Source organism: Panthera uncia (assembly GCF_023721935.1).
Source record: "Panthera uncia isolate 11264 chromosome B2 unlocalized genomic scaffold, Puncia_PCG_1.0 HiC_scaffold_24, whole genome shotgun sequence".
NCBI classification, from domain to species: domain Eukaryota; kingdom Metazoa; phylum Chordata; class Mammalia; order Carnivora; family Felidae; genus Panthera; species Panthera uncia.
This window is the reverse complement of record NW_026057580.1, coordinates 17801162-17827612: the sequence shown is the minus strand read 5'-3', so window position 1 is coordinate 17827612 and position 26451 is coordinate 17801162. Positions and strand designations below refer to the sequence as shown.

General features: G+C 35.5%; 1 protein-coding gene across 1 annotated transcript; it reads left to right on the top strand.

Annotated features, from left to right (window-relative positions):
• The first annotated feature begins 1987 nt into the window (after positions 1-1987).
• On the top strand, positions 1988-26388 carry CRISP1 (cysteine rich secretory protein 1). The gene is made up of 7 exons (XM_049653798.1): positions 1988-2053; positions 8547-8675; positions 13286-13376; positions 14461-14609; positions 17859-17956; positions 20172-20260; positions 25808-26388. Exons 1-7 carry the CDS (start codon positions 1988-1990, stop codon positions 25933-25935), a joined length of 750 nt encoding a protein of 249 aa, XP_049509755.1. The 3' UTR covers positions 25936-26388.
• The last annotated feature ends 63 nt before the right edge of the window (positions 26389-26451 follow it).

The following is a 26451-nucleotide window of genomic DNA, read 5'->3' as shown; positions in this document are numbered from 1 at the left end:
GGATCAGTATGAGTTTTGTTGTATCTCAGTATAGTGAATTGACAGATTATGCACGTGTGTGTGTGTGTGTGTGTGTGTGTGTGTGTGTGTATCTGCATGGGCATGTGTGTCTGAATTAGCCAATTTTTCACCTGTACAAAAATTAATTCATTTATTAAATATTTATTAAACACTATTATATATCAGGTACACTTAGAAATAAAATTAGATTTATGTCATCTTAAAAAAAATTCCAAAGATTTCAACTGATTTCAATTTTGGAGCACAAATCCAATGGTTACTCATGAAAAAAATCCTAAAAATGGCTTGCTGCTTATGTTAAAATATACATAAGTAATAATAATAATAAAAATAATAATAATAAATATATAAATTGAAATTCTGGGGAAAATAGGATACAATATTTTATACAAATTATTTGTTTATGAGGAAATCTAAGTACTAAATTTGTATATAAGGAAAAAAATACTCGAAAGACTAAGTGTAAATGGCCTCAAAACAAACAAGTTGTTTGACTGGTGTTAACCAGGTATTTTTTTTTAATTTCTTAAACCTTTTACAATGGTGTTTTTGTGGTATAATTAAGGTACATCTTAGTGTGTACTCAAGAAAACATCATAGCAATTAAGATAATGAGCATACACACCACCACCCCAAAATTCTCTTCAGAAAATGCAATGACAGAAGTTATAGACAGCTTCATAATGGGGACCAACTGGAATAATAACACCTCAGTGTGGTGGGTACAAATATTAATGCATAAAATGTATATACATTAATGTATACATATATTAATGTATATATATCAACTTATTATACTGCAGAAACTCTTTTTATTTTATTTTTTCTTCAGTTAACTCAGGGGGAATATGTTTTACTGGATTTTTTAAAGATTATGTAAAAGATTATTTACAGAATTCCCCTCATATCATGTTTGGCAGTGGGTGGGGGAAGGTTGAAAGCAATGACCAATCATTATCATGTGTATAATTCTGCACAAATCATTTAACCTGTTCTTTGAAAGTTTTGTTTAAAATGAGAATTGTTAGCCTTTTCTGCTTTCAACCCAGCAGGACTGCTTCAGAAATAAGGTTGGCAGATTATTAAAAGAAGGTGTTAACCAAATTTAATAACGTACATTTGCTAAATTTCATAACCTAGAGTCAACTACCTTATCAAACAGAAATAAAGGAAAGAGTATATTAGCTCTGATTTTCCTGATCATTCTCAGCAGAGTGATCATATACACAGAATATTTGTAAGTCATGCATATAAATTACCAGTATTATGATCACATCTCTTCTCTGTGGGTAATAGACAATTCAAATATAATCCTGTTGTGTTTTTATATCATTTTCCTGTTGCTACCATAACAAATTATTATAAACTTAGTGTCTCAAGACAATGCAAATTTATTATCTTACAGTTCTATATGTCAAAAGTCCAAATGGGTCTCACTGGGAAGGCTAAATCAAGACTCAAGGAGGAAGCACCAGGGTAGAATCCATTTCCTTGCCTTTTCTTACTTCCAGAGGATGCCCACATTCTTTAGCTCATGGTCTCTTCTTTCTTCAAAGTTAGCAATGGGTGGGTCCAGTCTTTCTCATGATCCATCACTGACATTGATTCCCTCTTCCACATTTAGTACCCTTATGAGCTCACACGGATAGTCCAGGATAATCTCCTTACTTTAAAGTCAGCTGATTAGCAGTTTGAATCCATCTGCTACCTTAATTCTCTTTTGTCATGTAATGTAACATATTCAAAGGTTCAGGGGATTAAGACATGAAATCTACCATGCTTCAAATCACAGTTCTGTTCTCCTCTGTTGGTTCCACTGACTAACATATTCAATTTTGTTCTGATCCTACAGGTCTCTTTTTGCAGAAAATGCAAATGTACTGCAGAAGTGGTTTGAAAAAAGCTTTATTATAACACATTATTTTAGGAGTTGACAATAACCTAAATTTATGTTTTCTTTTCAGGGATGACAATGAAACACTTATTGTATTTGGCTGCCACTGCTGGTTTCCTGACTATTTTGATTGTAAGAGTATGTGAGGATTATATGTTTCATAATTACTTTCCAGGAAAGGATAAGAGCTCCTCCTGTAAAACTCATTTCATTATAGACATTGTTGTGTGGATGCTATGCCCTTTACTCACCTCTGCCTCACCATAGACTCTAGCATGCAAGTACCACTCTTAATTTCATATTGCAGGGAAAAGAACCAAAGCATAGGGAGGTGAGGTCATGTGGCCAATGTCAGAATACTGGCAAGTGGCAAAGCTTGAAAGTAAACCTAAACAGTTTAGCTCCATGGGTTCATGCCAATTTCATTTACAGCCCCTCTGGATGATTAAAAAAGCTGAGAATGTAGAGCATATAGCCAATCCATGCATTTTCTATGACTAAATGGGAAAAAAATTGTTTGGATTTTGTTTAACCCAGAAAAAGTAAGTATTTCCATATCCCAATTGAACTATTTGATTTGTGACTATAACAAGAATTAAACATATCAAAATTAAATATAAAATGGAAGGTGTGAACAGCAAGAAGAGAAGTGTGAGGAACTGTAAGCAATGGAGTCAATATATGAGGTCTGCATCCTACTACTTATTAAAGGCAATAACTTCAATATTACAAAATAAAAACAAAACATTCAATGGTATAAGGTATAGGGCCTTAGGATTTTATGATCACCCAATAATATGTATCTCTATATAGCCTCATTTATATTTTAAAAATTACATTTTTTAACCTACCCAGAATATTTTTATGATGAGCACACATATGAGTGATTTCTATGATTTCATGGGCTAGCTCGGAGAAGTCAAGATTGGAAGGAATCTAATTTTATAAATGAAAAAAATCTATATACATCAGACTATTGGGGTGCTGATTTGGGTCTTATTATTCACACCTCTTCCACAAAGAGAAACCAGGTAGACCTCTTGTCTAATACTCAATAATGCTCCAGTAAATTGGGAGTAGAGTCTTAAAGAAGAGTTCTCCTTCCTTCTCTTTGATTATCTTCCCATTTTACTTCCACAGTATGAAGGGGGGATATTCACACTCCAAAGTAAGGAAAACCTAAACATAGCCTCCATCAGAGGGAAAGAAGAAAGGCAGCAAGAATGCTACCTTTGCCTTTAAAGCATAGTCTGGGTTGGTCTGGTCTAGTCTAGGTCACTAGGTCATTTAGCTCACGTTCTAGGAGACTCCCTGGCTCAGGCTGCCATGTGAAAGAAGGAATCAGTATCAAAGTCAAAAGCCCAGATCAAAAAGCAGGTAAGTAAAACCCTTTTCCGTCAAGGCAACCAGAGCCTAGTCCATTTACTGACCGACAATACAAAGGAAAAATATGAAAGGGTTGAAGGCATTGATAAAACAACATGTATACATTCTATAGAAAGATAATTATTGGAATATTTGCATGTAATTTTACAGAAAATTTGCTCAGAAAACTAAGGCAAAATTAAAAAATTAAGAATTTTTTTAAGTTTATTTATTTATTTTGACAGAAAGAGAGAGAGAGCAGGGAAGGGACACAGAGAGAGGGAGAGACAGAATCCCAAGCAAGTTCCATTCAGAGAGTGAGGAGCCTGACTTGGGGTTCAAACTCACAAACTGTGAGATCATGATCTGAGTCAAAATCAAGACTAGGATGCTTAATGGACTGAGCAACCCAGGTGTTCCAAGGCTTAAGAATTTTAAATGAAAAAAAAAAAAACAAAAAAAAAAACATAAAACAAATTAAGCCCCAAACACAAATTCATTACATAAAATTTAAACATTAAGCCTAGTTGAAGTAAAAAACAAACTGTTCCTCTTTGTCCAATGAAAATAAACAATATGATATATTCCCTTTTTAGACTCCAAGTAGAGACCAAATAGACTACCAGGCTTGAATCTTATTTTAAACTCCCCTTCAATGTTAGAGTTTACTGAGATAGTAGGCATCTACTTGGACAAAAATCACTTTTTACTGAGATATAGTTTTCTGTGAGAATCTAGTAGATGTTACACAAAAAGATCTTTGTAGGAAAAGTACAGGAAATCATGATCAGGTAATAAGGAGATCTGATCTTGTCTGAGGTAATTCGAGACTTCTCTTGGAATGAGGCGGTGGTAGACCCATATCTGAAGGGTTAATTGTCATCACCTAGTAGAGCAAGCCAAAAGAGGATACTAACAAAGTGACAGGCTTGGACTAATACTCTGAGGCAGAACAGAAGCTGGCACATTACAATAATTAAAACAAAATCACTGAGACAAAAGCAGATAAAAGTAGGGGAGCATGTCTTAAGTAGAGGCTGAGAAGTCAGCAAGATCTTCATAGACCTTATAAAAGATTTAGTTTTTCTTTCTAAGAAATTGTTGAAAGACTTAACAGGAAAGAGACCCATTGTGTCAGTGTTGTGAAATATTTACTCTGGTAGATTCCTGCAGAATGGATTGTGGAAGACTGGATAGAGGGGTTGGAAGGAGAGTGTAGGGGGGGTTGGTATGTATTTGAAGGCTGGGAGGCCAGTAGGAGGTCAGGCTATAGCCATAGTCAGTCCAGGTGAGGAAAGAGAAATCTGAGAGGTAGGAGAAAAAAGGAAGAGAATGTGTTGTCCCTTACATGGAGAGAAAGACTATTTCTACACTGAGAGCTTAGTCAGAGGAGTTAGCAGCCAATAGATCTAGTAGAATGAAGACATTACAAGAATATTGAACTTACAAATTAAGCTTGTTGGTGACCTTAATAGGAGCTGTTTCAAAACAAAATATCTCAACTTCAGAACTACTGCCATTTTGTATGGAATAATTTTTTGTCAGGGGAGTCTGTCCTGAAACTTTCAGGATGTTTAGCAAAATCACTGACTTGTATCTACAAAATGGCAGAGTACTCGCCCCAACCCAGTCATGACAACCAGAAATTTCTCCAGACATTGTTTAATTCCAGGGAAAGGAAGAGGGGCTTGAGACGGGGTATATTACTCCTACTATAGAACTTTTGTTTTACTGGAATAAGTGGGGGAAGGGTGAATGCAGACTATATTACTGGAGGGTGGGAAATTACAGACAGCCAGTATGGGCAACATTTTCAGAAATTGCGATAGGGAAGGAAAGTGGAAAGTACAGTGATTGAGTGGGGAAGTGGAATAAATGCAAAGTTTTGTTTGTTTAAGTTACCAGCAACGTGATCATGAGTAAATGCCAGTGGGAAGGACCAAGACAAAAGAATGGTAGAAGATATACTGGAAAGATAATGAGTAATGTGGAATTTGAGAAAATGTGGAAGAGAATGGAGTAAATAACACTGGGGACAAATAGCTTTTGAAAGAATGACTTTTTTTCATTTTTTGAGGAACTGTTATACTATTTTCCATAATGGCTCTACCATTTTACATTTCCACCAACAGTGTATCAGGATTCCATTTTCTCCACATCCTTGCAACATTTGAAGTCTTTTTTTTAACAATAGTTCACCTAATAGCTGAGGTGATATCTTATTGTGGTTTTCACCTTTATTTCCCTGATGATCAACGAGGTTAAGTACATTTTCATATACCCCGTAGACCATTTATATGTCTTTTTTGGAAAAATGTCTGTTTAGGTCCTTTGTGTATTTTTTTAATCAGGTTATTTGTTTTGTTTTTGCTATTGGGTTATATGAGTTTTTATATATTTTGGATATTAACCCCTTATCAGGTATATAGCTTAAAATATTTTCTCCCATTCATTAAATTGTCTTTTCATTTTGTTGATTGTTAAGGAAACAATTCTTGCTGTGCAGAAGCTTTTTAGTTTGATATAGTCCCACTTGTTTATTTTTACTTTTATTGTCTGTGCTTGCCAAGACAAATGTCAAGGAACTTTATACTTATGTTTTCTTCTAGGAGTTTTCTGATTTCAGGTCTTACATTTAAGTCTTTAATCAATTTTGAGTTGATTTTTATGTATGGTATAAGGATCTAATTTCATTCTTTTGCATGTGGATATCCAGTTTTAAATTTGCCAGGAGGGTAAGTCTTAAGTTACATGTTTTTACAGTATACGCAAAATAATAACAATAGTTATAATAAAGGGGGCAGGGGGAAACTTTGAGAGGTGATTGTTATGTATGGTCTTTTGTTTTTGTTTATGCTCTTGATGGTTTCACAAGTGTATATTTACCCAAACTCCTTGAATTGTATACATTAAACGTGTATAGCTTTCACTGTCAATTATACCTCAATAAAATAGTTTAAAAACAACAACAACAACAAACAACAACAACAACAACAACAACAAAGTATGACCTGTTCAGTAGTACCACAAAAGGTAAGGGGGAAAGAATGAGAACAGATATAGGTAGATTGGTAGACTGGCCAAGAGAACCTAAAACAGCTATCATCAGATATTGTCTCTTTACTGAGGAAACTAGGACATATCACAATCTGCTGAGAGAAGTAAATGTTACTGAGGTAGAGGGCACAAGTTCTACAATAACATTGTGGAAAAAGACAAAGTGAGTTAACGAGGTAAATTAATAGAATTGATGAGAAAAATTAACGAGCAATTTGAGATTAGAAATCCTGATTTGGGATGACACCAATATCTGTCATTTTGTGGGATATTTTTCTGACAATGCTCATCTGACTCCATGCAGGCAAAGAAATTTTTGGTCCCATCCAAAGTGGGGGTGTTCCTAAATAATGATGGGCAGGGAAAAGATTCGATATTTTAGCAAGAGAGTTGTTGAAATAAGAGTACATGAATAGAAAAGAAAGAAAATTCAAGAGCGGGGACATGGAGAAAATGAAGAATGAGCTAGAATGCTAGAGTATGTTGAAAAGAGTGATTGACCTTGGCAACTTGGAAGAGCAGGAACTGATGAGGCAGGGAAAAGTTAGCCCAGGGGATTTGGGAGGTATGGCACTTGGCAGTGATTATGAGATATAGACTGTGATCATCATGGTGGAGACTAAAGACACTTGGAGGAACCATCTAAGAGAGGGAGAATTCAAGGGGCCTGTGATATCAGGTGGCTGGAGTCATCCATGTGAATGCGGCAGTCCCTGAGTTGACTGAAGAAATGGGTGGACAGGATGAATTTGTTTCAGGAGACCCAATTTCTGTGAATGAGAGGAAGTAATAGGGAAACTGTCATAGGAGAGTAAACGGCCAGTGATGAGAGGTAGAGCAATAAGTCATGAGTTTCAGTGGAGCAGAGTTCAGAGGAGCAAGGGAAGTTATATCTTGGAAATGGTAAAGGGATTCTAGTGGGTTCCCCACCTTTCCTGTAGTCTAGACTAGAGCTACCTAGAGTATAAAGGAAAATAGCATCACATAAATGTGTTTTTGAAAATGATGTTCACAGGGGACAGTCTCTAGAGGGGTCCTCCGGATTTCATATTTTTGCCTTTCCCCCATACCATTTTATGTTGGCATAAAGTAAATGACAATAACTACTCTATTTGAATAAGGTATGGTGTTGGATCTCATCCATTCAGAGACTCTGCTTATAGCCCTGTGGTAGCTGAGCAATAAATAGATACTACTCAAATTATACTACCTAGGTTTTGCCACTTTTTTTTGTAAAAGGCATGAGTAAATGTGATACATAACATACACACAAATGAAGCTGCTTTTCATAGCAATTAATGCTAACCTAAAATATTTTTTTTAATTTTTAAAACATGTTTATTAATTTATTTTGAGAGAGACAGTGTGTGAGTGGGGTAGGGGCAGAGAGAGGGAGAGAGAGGATCCCAAACAGGCTCCATGCTGTCAGCACAGAGCCAGACGTAGTCCTCGATTCCACAAACTGTGAGAGGATCATGACCCGAGCTTCAATCAAGAGCCAGATGCTTAACGGACTAAGCCACCCAGGTTCCCCAAATGCTAACACAAAATATTAAGGTCATTTAGTTTTCTTGTTAGTTGAAGGATAAAAGGTAAACAGCTTAAAAGAACAGTCAGGAATTCTAGATTGTAGCTGATTTGCATTCTACTTTATATGTACACATACAGATGTAAACATTAATGCTTTTTTCATTTGCATTAGATAAAAATATAGACTCTGAATTGGAGATAGCAGGGGCTTTGTATTCAATAATGAAACTCTTAGATTAGACACATCCTTAACATTGTATTCAAGTGCAAGTGGTTTATTTGGGAAACAAGGAAAACACTTACAGTAAATGGAGTGGGGAAGGAGCCAAGGAAGGGAATCAAGATATCTTCCACTGTGATTCATATTGCCTGATAAAAAGTGCTTTTACATGGCCCAAAGTACCAATCATAAACTGGGGGGAAAAAAGAATCACAGAGCATTCAGTGCATTATGCTACAGACTTATAAAATGTCAGATGACATTCAGAAACCCACAGAAATAGCACAGGAGAAATGGATACTAATCTCCTGAGCTATCGTAAATTTTAAAATGCTGTAGATCGTGATTTATTCAATATAAACCACAAATTCATACCGCTGTAGGTCTGCCAGTGATTTATTATGCAAGACGAATTGCACATGGAAGAAGCGACACTAATTAATAGCTTTCTGGTAACAGGCAAAACCAGCTCCAGTTCCATACAACACACTCCTCACTGAATTGGCAACTGTCCAAGAAGAAATCGTTACTGTACATAACAGCCTCAGGAGAGGGGTAATTCCATCAGCCAGCAACATGCTGAAGATGGTAAGATTAATTAAATAGCAGCGACGATGATGTCAGTAGTAGTAATAGTGTTAACTGAGCGTTTACTTAAGTTCTATTCACTTGCAATCTACTAAAAGTTTGGTCTTCCCAAAGAAAACTTTGACCGAGCAGCAAAAGAAACAGAGGCATGGAGAAGGTATGTAACTTTCCCCAAACCAGTGATTTTTTGTTTGGTTGGTTTTAAAGTTTATTTATTTATTTTGAGAGAGAGAGAGAGAGAGAGAGAGAGCATGTGTGAGCAGAGCAGGGCAGAGAGAGAAGGGAGATAGAATCCCAATCAGGCTCCACACTGTCAGCATGGAGTCTGATGTGGGGCTCAAACTCACAAACCATGAGATCATGATCTGAGCCAAGATCGAGAGTCAGATGCTTAACCAACTGAGCTACCTGGATGCCCTCTCCCAAAATCACAGTTATTAAATGACAGAGCAACAATTCCAACTCAGACAGTCTAACTCCATTCATAATATACCCTGGGACAGTGCTTTATAAACTTGAGCATACTAAGAATTACTTGAACAACTTGGTAAAGCACAGATTGCTGGGCCCCACTGTCTGAGATCCCGATTTGGAGAAATCTGGGGTAGAGACCACTACAAGCTCACAGCTGAAGCTCGTGCTGCCAGCCAGCATTGTCAGCATAGTGAGCTTTAAGTGAGAGAGGCGTCTCATAACTGTCTTCATTGGGGAGCAGCCCAGAGGCTAGACACTCACCTGAGAAGCAAGATGTCCAGATTCTAAGTCAGGGGTGCTGCCAGATAAACAAATATTGACAAATCTAGTTCCCAGTTCCCTTGCACCTTAAAAGATAAGACAAATGGTCTTTCCACTATAAACCTGCTGTGTGAGCAGATTAAGTGCTATAAAACAAACAAATTCAGATGTACCAGGTGATTAGGCTTGTATTGATTATCTCCCAGAAGTATCCCTCAGGTTTCTGGGCAACTTTATCCTAATTCCTTTAACCCTGGATGGACGTAAGGTACAAGAGTTAGAAATAGTGCAGGCTCTGGAGGGTGATTCTAAAGGACAGCTTTCTCATGGAAATGACAAAGGGTGGAAAGTAAGTGAATAAAAAAATTATTTTGAAATTTATCTCTTGGTCATCTTAGAATCAAAAGTGTTATTCAAACAAAACAATAAAAATCAGCAGCTATCATAGTCAGTCTTGCATTGTGAGTGATGTAACTGACATGTATATTGTGCTCACTGTTGACAGGCACTCTTTTAGAACCTTATTACATTAACTCATTTATTTATGTATTTATTTATGTATTTATTTAAGTTTATTTATTTTGAGAGAGGGAGAGAGGGAGAGAGAGAATCCCAGGCAGGCTCCACCTGTCAGCACTGAGCCACACATGGGGCTCAATCTCACAAACCATGAGATCACAACCTGAGCCAAAATCAAGAGTCAGACACTTAACTGAGCCACCATGCACCCCTACATTAATTCATTTAAATCAATAATTCTGTGATGTAGATTATACTATCATCTCCATTTTGCAGATGATGGATCTGAACCTCAGAGAAATTAGCTAACATCCAAAGTAATAAGTACTGGATAAGTCAGGATTCAGATGCAAATGGTCCAACTCCAGGCACCTGCTCTTAACTATTTGCCTCCCTTAGGACAAACAGCGTTCAAACTTCTTGGTTTCCAGGAAAGCAAACACAGTTAGGAGGTACTAAAGAAAAATTTTAGAGTAAATGGAAAATATAACTTCTGATTTCAGAGACTTTTTTATTATGAATTAAAGGTAACTACAAAGGAAATAGAACACAATGTAAGAATAAGTATATTCAAGTGCTAAAGAATAAAGGTATGAAAGATCAAGACAATAAATTAAGCGCACCAGTAAAACTGAATCATATTTTATTTTATTTTTTTAAAGTTTACTTATTTACTTCGAGAGAAGAGAGAGAGAGATGGGGAGGGGCAGACAGAGAAAGAGAATCCCAAGCAGACTCCATACTGCCAGCACAGAGCCCAATGCAGCGCTTGAACTCATGAGATTCGAGATCGTGACCTGAGCCAAAATCTAGAGTTGGACACTTAATGGACTGAGCCACCCAGGTGCCCCAAACTGAATCATATTTTAAAGGAAATATGGGAGTTGAATTGTTCCCATAAACAATACATAGGACATGGAAAGAAAGGAATTGATAGAGTTACAGCAGGGCTGAAGAGCTGGTCATAACTGCCAGGCGGAGGTTTTCCAAAAAGAAAAGTTTTCATACATAAGGTTAGAAGCTGATTAAATGGAATCAGGTATTAAGGACAGAATTCATAGCTTTGGTGCAATAACCATAAATACTCACTTGTGTTTTTAATCATGGATACATCACCCAAAAAAGAGTATCTTTTTTTTTCAAGTTTATTTATTTTGTGAGAGAGAGTATGAACAGGAGAGAGGCAGAGGGAGAGGAAGAGAGAAAATTCCAAGCAGGTTCCGTGCTGTCAGCCCGACAAATGGCTTGAACCCATGAACTGTGAGATCATGACCTCAGCCAAAATCCAGAATCAGATAGTTGACCAACTGAGCCACCCATGAGTCCCCCCTCCAAAAGGAGTATCTTACCACCATTAATCAGAGGTAATATTCTAGAGAGATTCTGCAAAGAGGTCTGAACCACAGATAGTATGTAATGAATGTTTCAGATAGTTATACAAGATAAACATACTCAGACGGAGATTAGCACACAGGATGTTTATTGGAGAACAATCTCCAGAATGACACCTACCTGTGGAGGTAGAGAGAGAAGCAGCATTGGGCATATAGAAAAGCTGGGTTTTGACATTGTCATGACAGAGGTTTCAGCTAATTTTTCTGGAAGCTGTACAGCTAGGACGGCCCTTCTGAATTGTCCTAAGTTGGAGGGAGGTGGCCTGTCATTTACAATTCCCACATCTACCAGTTGTTGGGCACAAACTACCTCCAGGAAGTGATTTTGCTCCTGGATGAGGACAATTTTTAGAAAGGACAGACAAGAGAGCTGTGAGTGGGCGGGACTCCCACCTTGCAAGGAAATAAGTGCTTCTGTTTAGAAAGCAACCTGCTAGTGCATCACAACATGCACAACAAGCAACTAGTTGTAAATTATCCGGATGATTTCTAGTCCTAATCACTTGGTAACCTGGTCATAGTAGGCAAGATTACTAGTGCATGCAATGATGATATTCCCACTGCCAGGAGATCCTGGGACTTAATGGGATGTGTTGTGTCATCTCTACTTCCTCAGTTAAAATGTATCCACCAGTAAAATACAACTTTTGTTGCATGAAACAATCAAGGCCTACAGTTAGGTGTCATACAAAACTTATTCTGAAGAGTAAGTGAATGACTTATGTCTCAGTCTATATTACAAAACAAGGTCTACAACTTTTCTTGATAATGTGTTGCATGAAGATATTGATACAGTCTTTTAAGTGGATGTACACTGTGTGAGGATTAGAGTATTAGGGAGAATTTTGCCACAGAGTCCTGTAACTGGTGATATAGACTTCCCGTAACTGGTGATATAGACTTCCTGCCTTTCAACTTACTTGGAGATACACCTGAAAAAATTCTTCAACTCAGCACAGCTGACACACATTAAGAGTTAAGAACATATACCCTGAAGATATAATAAGCTGGATCCTACTTCTTTTTTGGTTCCTTATTGGTTGTGTCATCCTGAGAAATTATGCAACATCTCTGTGCCTCATTTTCCCCATTTGCAAATGGGGATAATAATAGTACTTCTCTTGTGGAGATTCTGTGAGCCAAAAGAAGGGAATATACATACAGAATTGGTAACAGATCCTGGCATGTAGTATTAGCTACTATTTTTTATTATCATTTGTCATTTTAGATGGAGATGTGTGACACTGTACATAGCCATCATTTATTTACTGAGCACATAGTATAAGATTTGTCATATCATAATTGTATTGCATGAATTATTACATTAAAACTTTAGAACAAGCTATTAGGCATTGAGGGTCACATTTTATAGAGGAAGAAACATATTCAAAGAGATTAAATAATGTTTCAGAGAAAAAACTACTATCAAATAACAGAATGGAGGGGCGCCTGGGTGGCTCAGTCAGTTATTTGTCCAACTTCAGCTCAGGTTATGATTTCACAGTTCATGGGTTCGAGCCCCATGTCAAGTTCTGAGCTGTCAGCATAGAGCCTGCTTCAGATTCTGTGTCTCCCTCTCTCTCCTTGACCCTCCCCTTCTTGCATTCTCTCTCTCTCTCTCTCTCAAAAATAAATAAACTTAAAAAAAAAAAAAACAGAATGGAGTTCTAACCCTGATCTGTTTTGCAGAAAGCATTTACTTAAACTTTTTCATACTTCTGAGAGAGAAATGCTACATCTGAGCATTACTACCAAATTTTGATTTTGTAAATTCAAGGGCTAAAGTAGTAAGTTGAGTTTTGTCTTCCTCTTCTAACCAGAACATTTAATAATATTATTTAAATTGTTAGCTTATACAATTGAAGATATTGCTAACCTTGGCTTTTTAGAAACAATAAACTAAAATATTATCATGGAAATACCAATAAGACCAAGCACTTATACTTTACTCTTCCACTGTAGGACTGGAGTGAGGAAGCTGCACAAAATGCCAGAATGTTGTCAACACAGTGCGAATTAAGAGAGAGCAGCGCACCCAGGAGGCGAATTACAAGTAGGTATATGTCTACATGACTCACCTTGGTACTCAGAAGTCATCGGTGATTGTTAAATAACCTGGCAAGGGTAAGTTAAGTCTTTTGGTATATTATATGGGCCCCATAAATGGCAGTAGATTGTGGCCCACTACACTTTTATTATTATCAATTTTTAAACTTGGATATTTCAGAATTTCAAATTCCAGATTCTGATCATCAGAAACAAGAATCAAAACTCTCAACATTATAGAATAGTTGAGTAATACAGTGATAACTGGATGGAGAGCTGGATAGCTGGAAGTTGTCTATTCTATGTAGTTATTTCAGCTACACACAACAATGCATTAAGGATATCTTTGGCTTTGAAATACTAATACAGATGATAGGTGAGTTATATTCAAGTCTACTGGGCTGTACATGTGAACAAATTTAGGTGCTCAAAAATGAGTCCATCTCATGACATAAATGTTAGGTGGATCATTGCTTGTTTCCAGAAAAGCCATTAATACTTCCTACACAAGTAGACATTATTAACATTTTTGAGATACTTGCTTGTTACAAAATATTTCAAAGATACTAATGAAACTTCCATATTTACAGGTTATTGGGCATCTTTGCCCAATATTGTTGACCTGTGAATTAGCAATATGAGTCTCAGAGAAAGGTAGATAATTCCTGAATACCATGTTTGGTCAAGAACCCACATCACCAGTGGATGGCTAAATGAGCAAATGTTTATTTCATGGTCCTTGCATAATGAATACCTGTGGGTAGCTGTTTGCAAGTCACAGGCCCTGTTACAACCCACAGGCTGCTTGGATTGGTTTCACCCTTCTCCATCAGCTTGGAGACTGAAATGTCGAGCTGATTTCCAAGCTTGTACATCATCTCCTACTGTTGACTTCTCACCAAACCTAAGTACCACACATTCACTCATCAGTGGGAAAGATGATTGCCAGCAGAGATACAGCTGAGTCAGCTTTCTTTTTATAAGACATTGCTTAGATGATAAGAGAAACATTCGTAAAATGGAAGTGAGGAAAGTGTCCTTATATTTCCAGGTTTCATAGAGTATGACACAGACTTTTTTCTCCCTTTCAGATACTTTTTGTGGAGAAAATATGCATTTGACATCTTATGCTATCTCATGGTCAAATGTAATTGAAATCTGGTACAACGAATCTAAATATTTCAAGTATGGGGAATGGACGTCAATGGATAATGGCATAACAATTGAGCATTATACTCAGGTAACCTGCATACTTGCAAATATACGCATTGTTTAAATGACTATAAGCATGTGTGGAACATAGGTGACTGAGAAAATCATTCTACCTTTTTCTGCAAATTTACACTTGACCCACTGAGTTCCTGCTATCATTTGGAACACAAGGAAGTGTGATTCCCTCAATAGCTGGCTTGGAGAAGCTGCTTAACTGCTTAGTCTCCATTTTTATACATTTGATTTTCTGGAAATTAACAAAATCATAAAACATCAGTGTCACTTATATATTACATTTCTGATATTTGTAAAGAATGAAAATAACAGTACCTTATAATACAGAGAATCCTCTTCTTTCTAGTTTATTTTTATTGTAAAAAATTGTATGTACATAATAGTATTTATATACACATATATTATGTATACATACATATATGACACATAATAATTATCTATATATGCATATATAATATATGTATATATTTTATAAAATTTGTCATTTAATTACTTTTAAATTATGCAGCATTAATGTTCGGTAGCATTAACTGTATTCAAATTCTTATGCAGCAATCACCACTATATATCTTCAGAACTTTTCATCTTCCCAAACTAAAGCTCTGCACCTGTTAAACAACAACTTCCCATTTCCTCTGTGTCCAGACTCTGGCAATCACCTTTCTACTTTCTGTATCTATGGATTTGATTACTCTAGGTAATCTAGGTACTCTAGGTAACTCATATAACTGGAATCATAAAAATTTTGTCCTTTTGTGTCTGCCTTATTTCACTTAGCATTATATTCTCATTTGACATCCATCCATGTTGTAGCATGTGTCAAAATTTTATTCCTTTTTAAGGCTGAATAATATTCCATCATATCTGTTTACCACTGGTTGTTTATCCATTCGTCCACTGATGGGTATTTAAGTTGTTTCCAATTTTGGCTGTCGAGAATAAGACTAGTATGAACATTGGAGTTCAAATATTTATTCATATCCTGCTTTCAATTCTTTTGAGTATGCACCCCTAAGTGGAGTTGCTGGATCATATGGAAATTCTATGTATAATTAATTATTTGAGGAGCTGGCATATTGTCTTCCACAATAACTGCATTATTTCACAATCCCAGCAGCAATGAAGTTTCTGGTTTTTCACATCCACACACTGTATTGGTCTGCTTGGGCTGTCATTACAAATATCACAGGCTGGATGGATTAAACAACAGAAATTATTTTCTCATAATTCTGGAGGCTGAAAGTCTGTGAACTTCTGCAGCATAGTTTGTGAGAGCTCTCTTCCTGTCTTCTTTTCACTATATCCTTGCATGGAGTTTCCTTTCCTTTCCTCTGCTAATGCTTGCAGAGAGAGGGGCGGAGTGGAGAGAGAGAGAGAAAGAGAGAAATAAAGAGAGTACAAGAACCAGAGCTAGCACTCTAGTGCCTCTAGTGCCTTCTCTTGTAAGGACACAAATCCTATCAGATCATGGTCCCACACTTATGACTTGTAAATTAATTCCTTAGAGATTCCATCTCTAATTAGAGCTGCTGGGTTAAATCAGGTTGTTTGGTTTCTTGTTGTTGAGTTATAAGAGTTCTTTACATATTCTAGGTATCTATCCTTTATCAGGTATAGGATTTGCAAATATTAATTCCTATTACATGGACTGCCTTTTCACTCTGATAATAGTATGCTATAATGAACAAGATTTTTAATTTTGGTAAAGTCCAATTTATCTATTTTTTCCTTTTCTGTCTGTGCTTTTGGTGTCACATTCAAGAAATCACTGCAAAATTCAATATCATGAAGGTTTTTCTTTGTGTTTCCTTCGAAGAGTTTTTTATGATATTAACTCTTACACTTAGGTATTTGATCCATTTTAAGTTAGTTTTTTATATGGTACAAGGTACTCTCCATTTGCTTGTGTGTGGATATCTAGTTTTTTCCCACTTTTTTTGTCCACCTTGAATGATCTTGGCACCCTTCTTGAAAATCATTAGAACATACATGTGAAGATCTATATGTGGAATGTCTATTTCAGTTCATAGGTTTATCTGTCTATTGTTATGCCAGTGCCACTGTTTATAGTAAGGTTTGATATTGGCAAATATAAGACTTCCAGCTTTGTTTATTGGCAAATATAAGACTTCCAGCTTTGTTCTGCTTTTTCAAGACTATCTACCTATTTAAAATCATAGACTTAATCACTTATAGATAACAATGCAGAAATTCTAAATAAAAGATTAGCAAGTAGAATTCTTATTTTAAGATTGATACCCTTGTACAAAAAGGGTATGTGCTAGGAATCCAAGAATGTTATAACATTAGACTATGTATTCATATAATTTACCTTATCAACAGAGGATAAAAATAAAATGGTCACCCCGAGAGCTAAAAATCTGACAAATTTGTGACATCAATTCCTGCCTTCTATTTCTTTCAGATAAAGGTAGACTAGACCCACTATTTACATCATAAGACCTTTAGTTTCATCATACTCAGATAATAATATTTACTCTTCCAAAGACTTAAAAATTTTATTGTTTAATTCCCACTACGCTCCTATGATGTAGAAAATGATATTATTATATCCCACTTTAAAAACAATAAAATTTCAAGATATAAATCAAATTGGTAAATACCATACAACCAGAAAGTGGTAGAGATAGAATTTGAACTTGAGTCATTTTGCTTCAAAGTCCAATTCATAACTCTACACTATGCCTTTTCCCTGATGATTAAGTAAATTTCCTCCTATGCTTTGATTTTTTTTAAATCTTTATTTATTTTTGAGAGAGGGAGAGAGAGACAGAGCATGAGCAGGAGAGGGGCAGAGAGAGAGAGACACACACACACACACACAGAATCTGAAGCAGGCTCCAGGCTCTGAGCTGTCAGCACAGAGCTCGATGCGGGGCTCAAACCCATGAACTATGAGATCATGACCTGAGCTGAAGTCAGACGCTCAACCAACTGAGCCACCCAGACACCCCTGATTTTTTACATAACCACCAAGCAGTCTTCATCATGTTAACTGACTGTCCACATAGATTTGATAAGGGAATGAGCCAGGATTAGGGATGGCCACTAAGTGTGCATATGCATGTTTGTTGTCCAGACACATGGAAATCTTGCTATTTCTATGAATTCCTAATAAGTAATGCTCAAAGAATACTGGAAGCAAACATGTTTATTTTAAGCCATGGGTAACAATATTCATATTTTAATCATTTAGCAAAACATCAAATTATTAATTAAAAACATCTCTTTGTCTTTACAGGTAGTTTGGGCCACTTCTTACCTCATTGGGTGTGGAATCTCATCATGCCCCAAAAGAATGTCAACTCAGTATCTCTATGTTTGTCACTATTGTCATGAGTATGTATTATACAGCTTTGTTTCACATAGCTGTTAGAAATATATCCTCCTTACATAATCCAGTTTCTCAAACATTACGTAAGAAAACACAAATATTTCACTTCAGTTAAGCAGAACTTTAGGGATAAAATGTCATTTAGCCAATGCCTAAAATATCACACATGTATTTTTATTTATATCATATTCATTTTAAAGTTTATTTATGTATTTTGAGTGAGAGAGAGAGAATGTGCACAAGTTGGGGAGGGACCAAAGTCGTGGGAGAGAGAGAGAATCCCAAAAAGCCTGCACTGTCAGGCAGAGACTGATGGGGGGGTTCAAACTCACGAACTATAAGATCATGACCTAAGCTGAAATCAAGAGTCAGATACTTAACCGACTGAGTCACCCAGATGCCCCTATATCACATTTTTTAAATGAATTTATATCTCATTAGTAGAATGTCCAAAATCAAAGCTATTACCAGTAGTCTTGTTATGTGTTATTGATTAGCATAAGCAAAGAAACAATATTTACTTAAGCAATTCAAGAGTATATTTAGAATGCAAGGGCAGAAATATAGTGGAATATCAAGAGTAAACAAACAAAAATTGAAGTGTTCTCATGGTTAGCTTTTTAGTCTCTCAGTATATGTCTTTTCTTTAGAAATTAAATTTCCATGTTATCACGGTATGAGTACAATTCCCACAAGAGATAATATGATTGCTTCAGTGAAGAATAAGTGGACTCCTTTGCCCTATCAACTGGGGTTATAGAGTAAGATCAGTTTCAGATAATGATTGCAGAATCCCACAAGGGCACACTGTATGGCTCCAGTGGTAATTATGAAAAATTAGAGACTGTTCAGAACAGGATATATTCCCCCAATAGTTTACCACAAATATCTGTTTACATGATGTTTAACTGTTATCCCTCATTTTTGTTGCAAAATAAAAGATGTTCAATATAAATCAGCAAAAACTATTTATCTGGTAATATGCTACCATATTCATACTTCAAATAGGGCTCCTATATCAGTATAGATTCAATAGATATATTCATATAATAGCTCTATATGAGTTATTTTGTCGTCTTATCATTTCTTGATTTCAGTAGTTAATATTTGTTATGATTTTATCTATGTAATTACTATTGAAGGCAGTAAGATCTCTTTGCATCTACAACACATAAATTGTACTAAATCTTTGCTGGGGCTGGTGGTCTCTAGTGAATTTCTGACAATACACAAAAGTAAAACATACAGAGATGTGGTAGGATAATTTTCTATGGCAAAGATTAGCCCAACTGTCTGACAAAAATCCCTTCTTAAATTAAGTAATAATTTTCTTTTATAAAGTGAAATTTAGGGGTGCTTAGAGGGCTCAGTTGGTAGAGCATGAGACTCTTGATCTCAAGGTCATGAGTTCAAGTACCACATTGGGAATAAAGCTTAGTTAAAAAAAAAAGTAGGAGGAAATAAAGTGAAATTCTAACAATTCAGATATCAAAGGGGGAAATTATCAAATAGAATGCTGAACATTTATTTTATTTTCCAAGCATATTAAGAATTGGCTATCATCCACATTGTTTTGTTTTTTATTGTTTTTTTTTTTTTAGATGTCTGCAGGTAAGACTGTCTTCTCTGAATTTCATATTAGCTTAGAACTAGAGACTCTCTCTACTCTCTCTCCCCCAACTCTGTCACTTTATATTTAGCCATACTGAGGGACTTTCATCTTTTACAATGCTCCCTGTGTTTCTACACAAGCAGCAACATGTATCAAGTTTTTCATGACATCGTGCAAGATGAAGTTAGAACATCTCCAATTATACTCAAAATTTTCTAACATCCTCTTTTACATGACTATTCACAAAGTCCTTATGAGTATAAATAAAGAAAAATGACCTATTATAAGTGATTCTAAAGCTCTTCTGCTTGGTAAGATTTGACTGTTCATAGGCCCCAATCCTGTTAGAACTTGACTGTCCAAATAGGTGTAAATTGTCTGAAAACATTCTTGGGACCCCACAGTTACCTTTTATACATTCAAAAAGATAAATTTTCATCATTGTAAATCTAGAAATCTTAAACCGATCTTAAATATTATAATCATTATCTAGAAGTGGTTTTCAAAAACTGTTTTCAAAGTTTATTATAAAAAGTAAGTAAACTTTTATATGCATTGTTCAAACATCAATTTTATTACATCAATTTTTTCTTTATTCTGTTTTTAAGGGGCAATGATCTTGCCAAAAGGAATGAACCTTATAATGTGGGAAATCCATGTGAAGACTGTCCAAATGACTGTGAAAATAAACTTTGTAGTAAGTTTTACATTCAGTTTGCTTAATGTAGACTGTTGACCCAGGAGCCATGTGTCCTTAAAATTAAGCATTTGACAATATTGCACTTTTCTATAACTTTTATCTAAACCATCTCACAGGAAAGATCAATATTCCCAAAGATCACTCTCCCAGAGTGACCAAGAAGATGATTGATTAAATCTATTGGAATGGAAATTAGAATGTCTAGGCCTAAACTCAAGTTCCCACCCTAAAGTTAATGACCCTAATAGGGGAAACCTGGATAAGATGTAAATAGAAGTATAAATTTTTCTGTGCTCTATAAAAAAGTTTCTGGGTTCTCTCATTGCAGCCTTGGAATTAGACATACTCTTTCAGGATACCAGCGTTCTCAGCTTTCTTGCTACTCCATAACTCCCCTACCTGCCTGACCACTTATTAGGGCAGGTAATTTCTTACTGAGTGATCTTTATTCTTCTATGTTCCTACTGACACATCAGAACATATTAGACGATAGTCACACTGTCCCCTTACAATACTTCCTTTTCTTTCTTTTTTTTTTTTAATTTTTAATGTTTATTTATTTATTTTTTTAGAAAGAGAGAGAGAGATGGAGCATGAACAGGGAGAGGGGCAGAGACAGGGAGACACAGAATCTGAAGCAGTCTCCAGGCTCTAGCTGTCACCACAGAGCCCAATGCAGGGCTCGAACTTGTGAACCACAAGATCATGACCTGAGCCGAAGTTGGCCACTTAACCAACTGAGCCACCCAGGTGCCCCTACTTCCTTTTAATTCTTAAATAAACCTTACCTACAACGTGGTATTCACTAAATGGCATCCAATTAGACAGCAAAAGTTCCTTTAGATGTCAAAGTTCCTTTTTCTAGAGCCTTCTGAAAACAATTCCTTAATCCCTGAGGATAATGTTGATAAGAAATTTTTCAATAAGTTCATAGAGAAATAACTAACCCAGGAAAAAAAAAAATCTTTTAACTTCAGACTTGGAAAGCCAGAAGACTTATTTTCCTACACCTGACCAAGTCATTCTGTTTACTTTTATTAATTTTTTTAAAGTTAATTTATTTATTTTGAGAGAAAGAGAGAGTGTGTGAGCAGGGGAGGGACAGAGAGAAGGTGAGAGAGAGAATCCCAATCAGGCTCCACACTGTCAGCACAGAGCCTGACATAGGGCTAAAACTCATAAACCATGAGATCATGACCTGAGCAGAAACCAAGAGTCAGACGCTTAACCAACCGAGCCACATAGGTGCCCCTATTTACTTTTAAAGTAAGCAAAATGGATTCTTTTTATCTCTCTCAAATTCTCTCTCTCTCTTGATAGATAGATGATAGATAGATAGATATTCTCTTTCTCGTTTTCCTTTATTCTTTCTTTTTCTTCCTTTTGTCTCACTTTCAACTTCACTTTTTACACCACATTTCTGGAAAGAAATGTTGTTTGAGAAAGAAAATATCTACTAATTATCTATGTTTGGTGAATGGGGTACATTTTCTTAATCCAAAATATAAAAGCTATGTCTATAGTGGAAAAAAAAATGTCAGAGAAGTAAAATGAGAGTAGGAAAGAGAAAGTATTACTTAAGAAGGTTAAATCTATGACATAGAAGATGCATATCTTAAACCCTTTGATCACCTACAGATGCATGAGAAGATATGAAATATTGAAGAAAGATAGATATCTAAAATTGGGCCACCCTGGAATGAAAACAAACCTAAAAATATAAAGACCTGGATATGTAGGTATAATCAACTTAGTGTAATTCAAATAAATTTTATAAAAGCAAAATTCATGCTTATAAAATAGGGAAGTTATATAAATTAATATAGTGTATATAACAGTAGTAAAAGCAGTTAGTTCTAAGAGGGAAATTCATAACAATAAATACCTCTATTAACAACAGCTAAAAAAGAGCTCAAAACAACTTTACTTTATTCCTCAATTACAGAAAGAACAAACTAAGCTCGAAGTTAGCAGAAGGAAGAAAATAACAAAAATCAGAGTAGTAATAAATAAAATAGAGACTAAAAAGACAATGGAAAAGATCAATGAAAGAGCTGTTTTGTTAAAGATAACCCAGAAAAATCTTTAGCTTTAGTCACACAGAAGAAGAAGAAGAAGAAGAAGAAGAAGAAGAAGAAGAAGGAGGAGGAGGAGGGAGGGGAGGAGGGGGAGGAGGGAGAGGAGGGAGAAGAGGGAGGAGGGGGAGGAGGGGGAGGAGGAGGAAGGAAAAGAAGAAAATAGAGGACTCAAATAATTAAAAATAGAAATTAAAGAAGAGACATTATAACTGAGACATTATAAATTAAAGAAGAGACATTATAAATTAGAGACATTATAAAGAAGAGACATGTACCACACAAACCAAAAAGAACATAAGAATGCTATGCACAACTGTATGGCAACAAATTAAACAACTAATTTGAAGAAATGGATACATTCCTAGAAACATACAACTTACAAAGACTAAATTATGAATAAATAAACATGACCCCACCAAGACTGAATGACAGAATAATTATATTCTGTGAATATAATTATGTTCTATGAATAAGTAGAAACTGTGAACAAAGTACTAGGAAGTAGATTGAATCAATAATAAAAAACCTCCCAACTTAGAAAAGCTAGAGACCAGATGTCTTTACCAGTGAATTCTACCAAACATTTAAATAACTAATACCAATACTTCTAAAACTCTTCCAAACTCGTTTTATGAGGCTACCATTACCATGATACTAATATCAGGTGAGAACACTGCAGTAAAAAAAAAAAAAAATTACAGTCCAATATATCTGATGAACATAGATGCAAAAAGAGCAACAAACTTTAGCAAAACAATTGCAAAAATACACTGAAAATATCATACACCACAATCAAGTGGAGTTTATTCTATGGATAAAAGAATGGCTCACCATCCACAAATCAGACAATCTGATATACCACACCAAACAAATTAAAATAAAAATCATATAGCCATCTCAATAGATGCAAAAAAAGCATTTGACAAAATTTGACATTCTTTCATGTTAAAAACTCTCAAACTGGGTATACAGGGAACTTACCTCGACATTATAAAGGCCAGATATGACAAGCCCACAAAAAGTATTATATTCAGTGGTGAAAAGTTTTTCCTCTAAGACCATGAATAAGAGGAGAATGAATACTCTTACCACTTTAACTCAACATAGTACTGGAAGTCCTAATCAGAGTAATTTGGCAAGAAAAGAAATACAAATAATTAAAATCAGAAAGCAGAAGTTAAACAGTCTCTATTTGATGACATGACAGTATGTATAGAAAACCAGAAAGACTCCACCAGAAAACTGTTGAAATTAATAAGTGAATTCATTAAAATTGCAGAATACAAAATCAATATACAAAAATCCATTATTTTAAGTACACTACCAACAAACTATCAGAAAAAGAAATTAAAAAAAAACAATTGCATCAAAAAGAAAAAACACCTAAGAATAAATTTAATCAAGGAGATGAAAGATCTATATATCAAAAATTTTAAGACATTGATGAAATATACTGAAAAAGGTACAAATAAATATATTCCATGTTCATGGATTAGAAGAATTAATATATTTTTTAAATTTCCATACGATCCAAAGCTACCTATAGATTCAGTGCAATTCTTATCAAAATCCCAATGGTATTTTTTTTAAGTTTATTTATTTATTTTGAGAGAGAGAGAGAATGAGGGAGAAAGAGAGAGCGTGCATAGGGGTGGGGCAGAGAGAGAGGGAGAGAGAGAGAATCCCAGGCAGGGTCCTCAACACTGTCAGCACAGAGCTGAATGTGGGGCTCAAACCCACGAATTGTGAGATCATGACCTGAGCCAACATGGGTTGCTTAACTGACTGAGCCACCCAGGTGCCCCTTCAATGGTATTTTTCATAGAATTAGAACAAATAATCCTAAAACTTACATGAAACCACAAAAGACTCCAACTAGCCAAAGCAATCTTGAGACAAAAGAATAAAGCTATGGTATCAAATTCCCTGGTTTCAAACTATATTACAAAGCTACATATAGTAATCAAAACAGCATGGTATTAGTATAAAAACTGACACATAGATCAATGCAACAGAATGGAGAGCCCAGGAATAATCCAACTCATACATGGTTGATTAATTTACAACAAAGAAGCCAAATACATGCAAAGGGAACAGACAGTCTCTTCAATAAATGGTGTTGGGAAAACTAGGCAGTCATAGGCAAAAGAATGGAACAGGACCCATATATTACACTGAACACAAAAATCAACTCAAAATGGATTAAAGATTTGAACATTAAACCTGAAACCATAAAACTCCTAGAAGAAAACATGGGGGTAAACTCCTCAACATCAATCTTGGTAATGATTGTTCGGATTTGACACTGAAAGCAAAAATAACAAAAGCAAAAATAAACAAGTGGGACTGCATCAAACTAAAAAGCTTCTGCAAAACAAGGAAATGCACTAACAAAATGAAAAGACAACCTATTGAATGGGGGAAAACTTTCAAATCATATGTCTGATAAGAAGTTAATCTCCAAAATATATAAAGAAATTAGAAAGCTAAATTAAAAAATCCAATTAAAACATTGGCAGAGGAACTAAATTGACATTTTTCCAAAGATGTCCATATGGCCAACATGTACATGAAAAAGTATTTAACATCACATCATTTCCCCAGGGAAATGCAGGGATATAATGCATACCTGTTAGAATGGCTCTCATAAAAAAGACAAGAGATAATAAATGTTGGCAAGGGTGTGGCAAATAACAAACCGTTCTGTGAAGTTAAAGGGAATGTAAATGGGTGTAGTCACTATGGCAAATGGTATGGAGGCTCCTCAAAATATTAAAAAGTATAATTAACATATGATCTAGCAATTCTACTTCTGGATATTTATCTAAAAGAAACCAAAAACATTAACTCAAGAAGATATTTACACCTCTATGTTCTTTGAAGCATTACCTATAATAGCTAAGGCATGGAAACAACCTAAGTGTCCATTGACAGATGAATGGATAGAGAAAATATGGTGTGTGTGTGTATATACATATATATACATACACATATATCTGTATATATGTGTACATATATATATACATATATATGTATATATGTGTACATATGTAGATATGTATGTGTATGTATGTATATATATATTCTCTGTATATAGTGTAGTATATACTATGTATAGTATACTGTGTATCTGTGTGTGTGTGTGTGTGTGCATGTATACACTATGTATACTGTTCAGCTATAAAACAAATGGAAGTCTTATCATTTACAGCAACAGGGATGGATCTTGAAGGCATATTCTAAGTGAATAAGTCAGATATAGAAAGACAAATACCATATGATCTCACTTACATGTGGAATCTAAAAAACCAAACACACAGATACAGAGAAAAGATTGGTGATTTCCAGAGGCCTTGGACATGCGGGGTGTGGATAATTTCATTTATGTGTTTGAGAAGTTTATCTGTTTCTTCAGTGATGGTGAATGTTTGAGATAATACGGTGTAAACATGCTTTGTCCTTCCAGCTAACCCCTGCCTCTACTATGATGAATACAATAACTGTAAGATACAAAAACGTAGTTTTGGATGCAGCCGCCAGTGGGTTCAACAGTTCTGCAAAGCTAGTTGTCTGTGTGACACGGAGATAAAATAATATGTTTGCAACTATAATGTGCTGTTAGAAAATGTCTGCTGGATTACACCTTCTACCTTACTTTGCTTCTGTAGCTTTTGCTGAGTTTCATTTGGTTTTAATTACATGTGAGACCCTAAGCTTTACTAAGCACATACAGGCATCAGTAGATTTACATCAATGCCACCCACTCCTGTCCTGATCCAACACTGGTTTAAAGTTCCTTACTACAGAAGTGAAGTGTCCAGCCCAACACCTGCCCCACGTTTAAATCATGTGACCTGTAGTTCTCAGGTTGACAAAATTCAACTCATGGTATAACTGGCCCCTTGACAATAACTTTGTCTTTTTGCTATTAACTTCTTCCCCTGCTACCTCCTCAATGTTTGTCTTTCCTGCCCAACTAACATGCACTGTAATTCTTTATATCTTAACTTTACTTCTATTTTAAATTGATGATTAAAATAATTCACAAAGCAATCGAAGAGTCCAGTCTTATTACTTACAAGGCAAATTGCTTAATTGGAAGTGATTTAA

What these genes read in the sequence shown, in the direction of transcription:
- CRISP1 (XM_049653798.1), top strand. Translation starts at nt 1,988, where the DNA reads ATGACAATGAAACACTTATTGTATTTGGCTGCCACTGCTGGTTTCCTG. An exon ending in TGACTATTTTGATTGTAAGA is followed by an intron (nt 2,054 to 8,546) that starts GTATGTGAGGAT and finishes TTCTGGTAACAG; the next exon opens with GCAAAACCAGCTCCAGTTCC. An exon ending in CTGTGAAAATAAACTTTGTA is followed by an intron (nt 20,261 to 25,807) that starts GTAAGTTTTACA and finishes TTGTCCTTCCAG; the next exon opens with CTAACCCCTGCCTCTACTAT.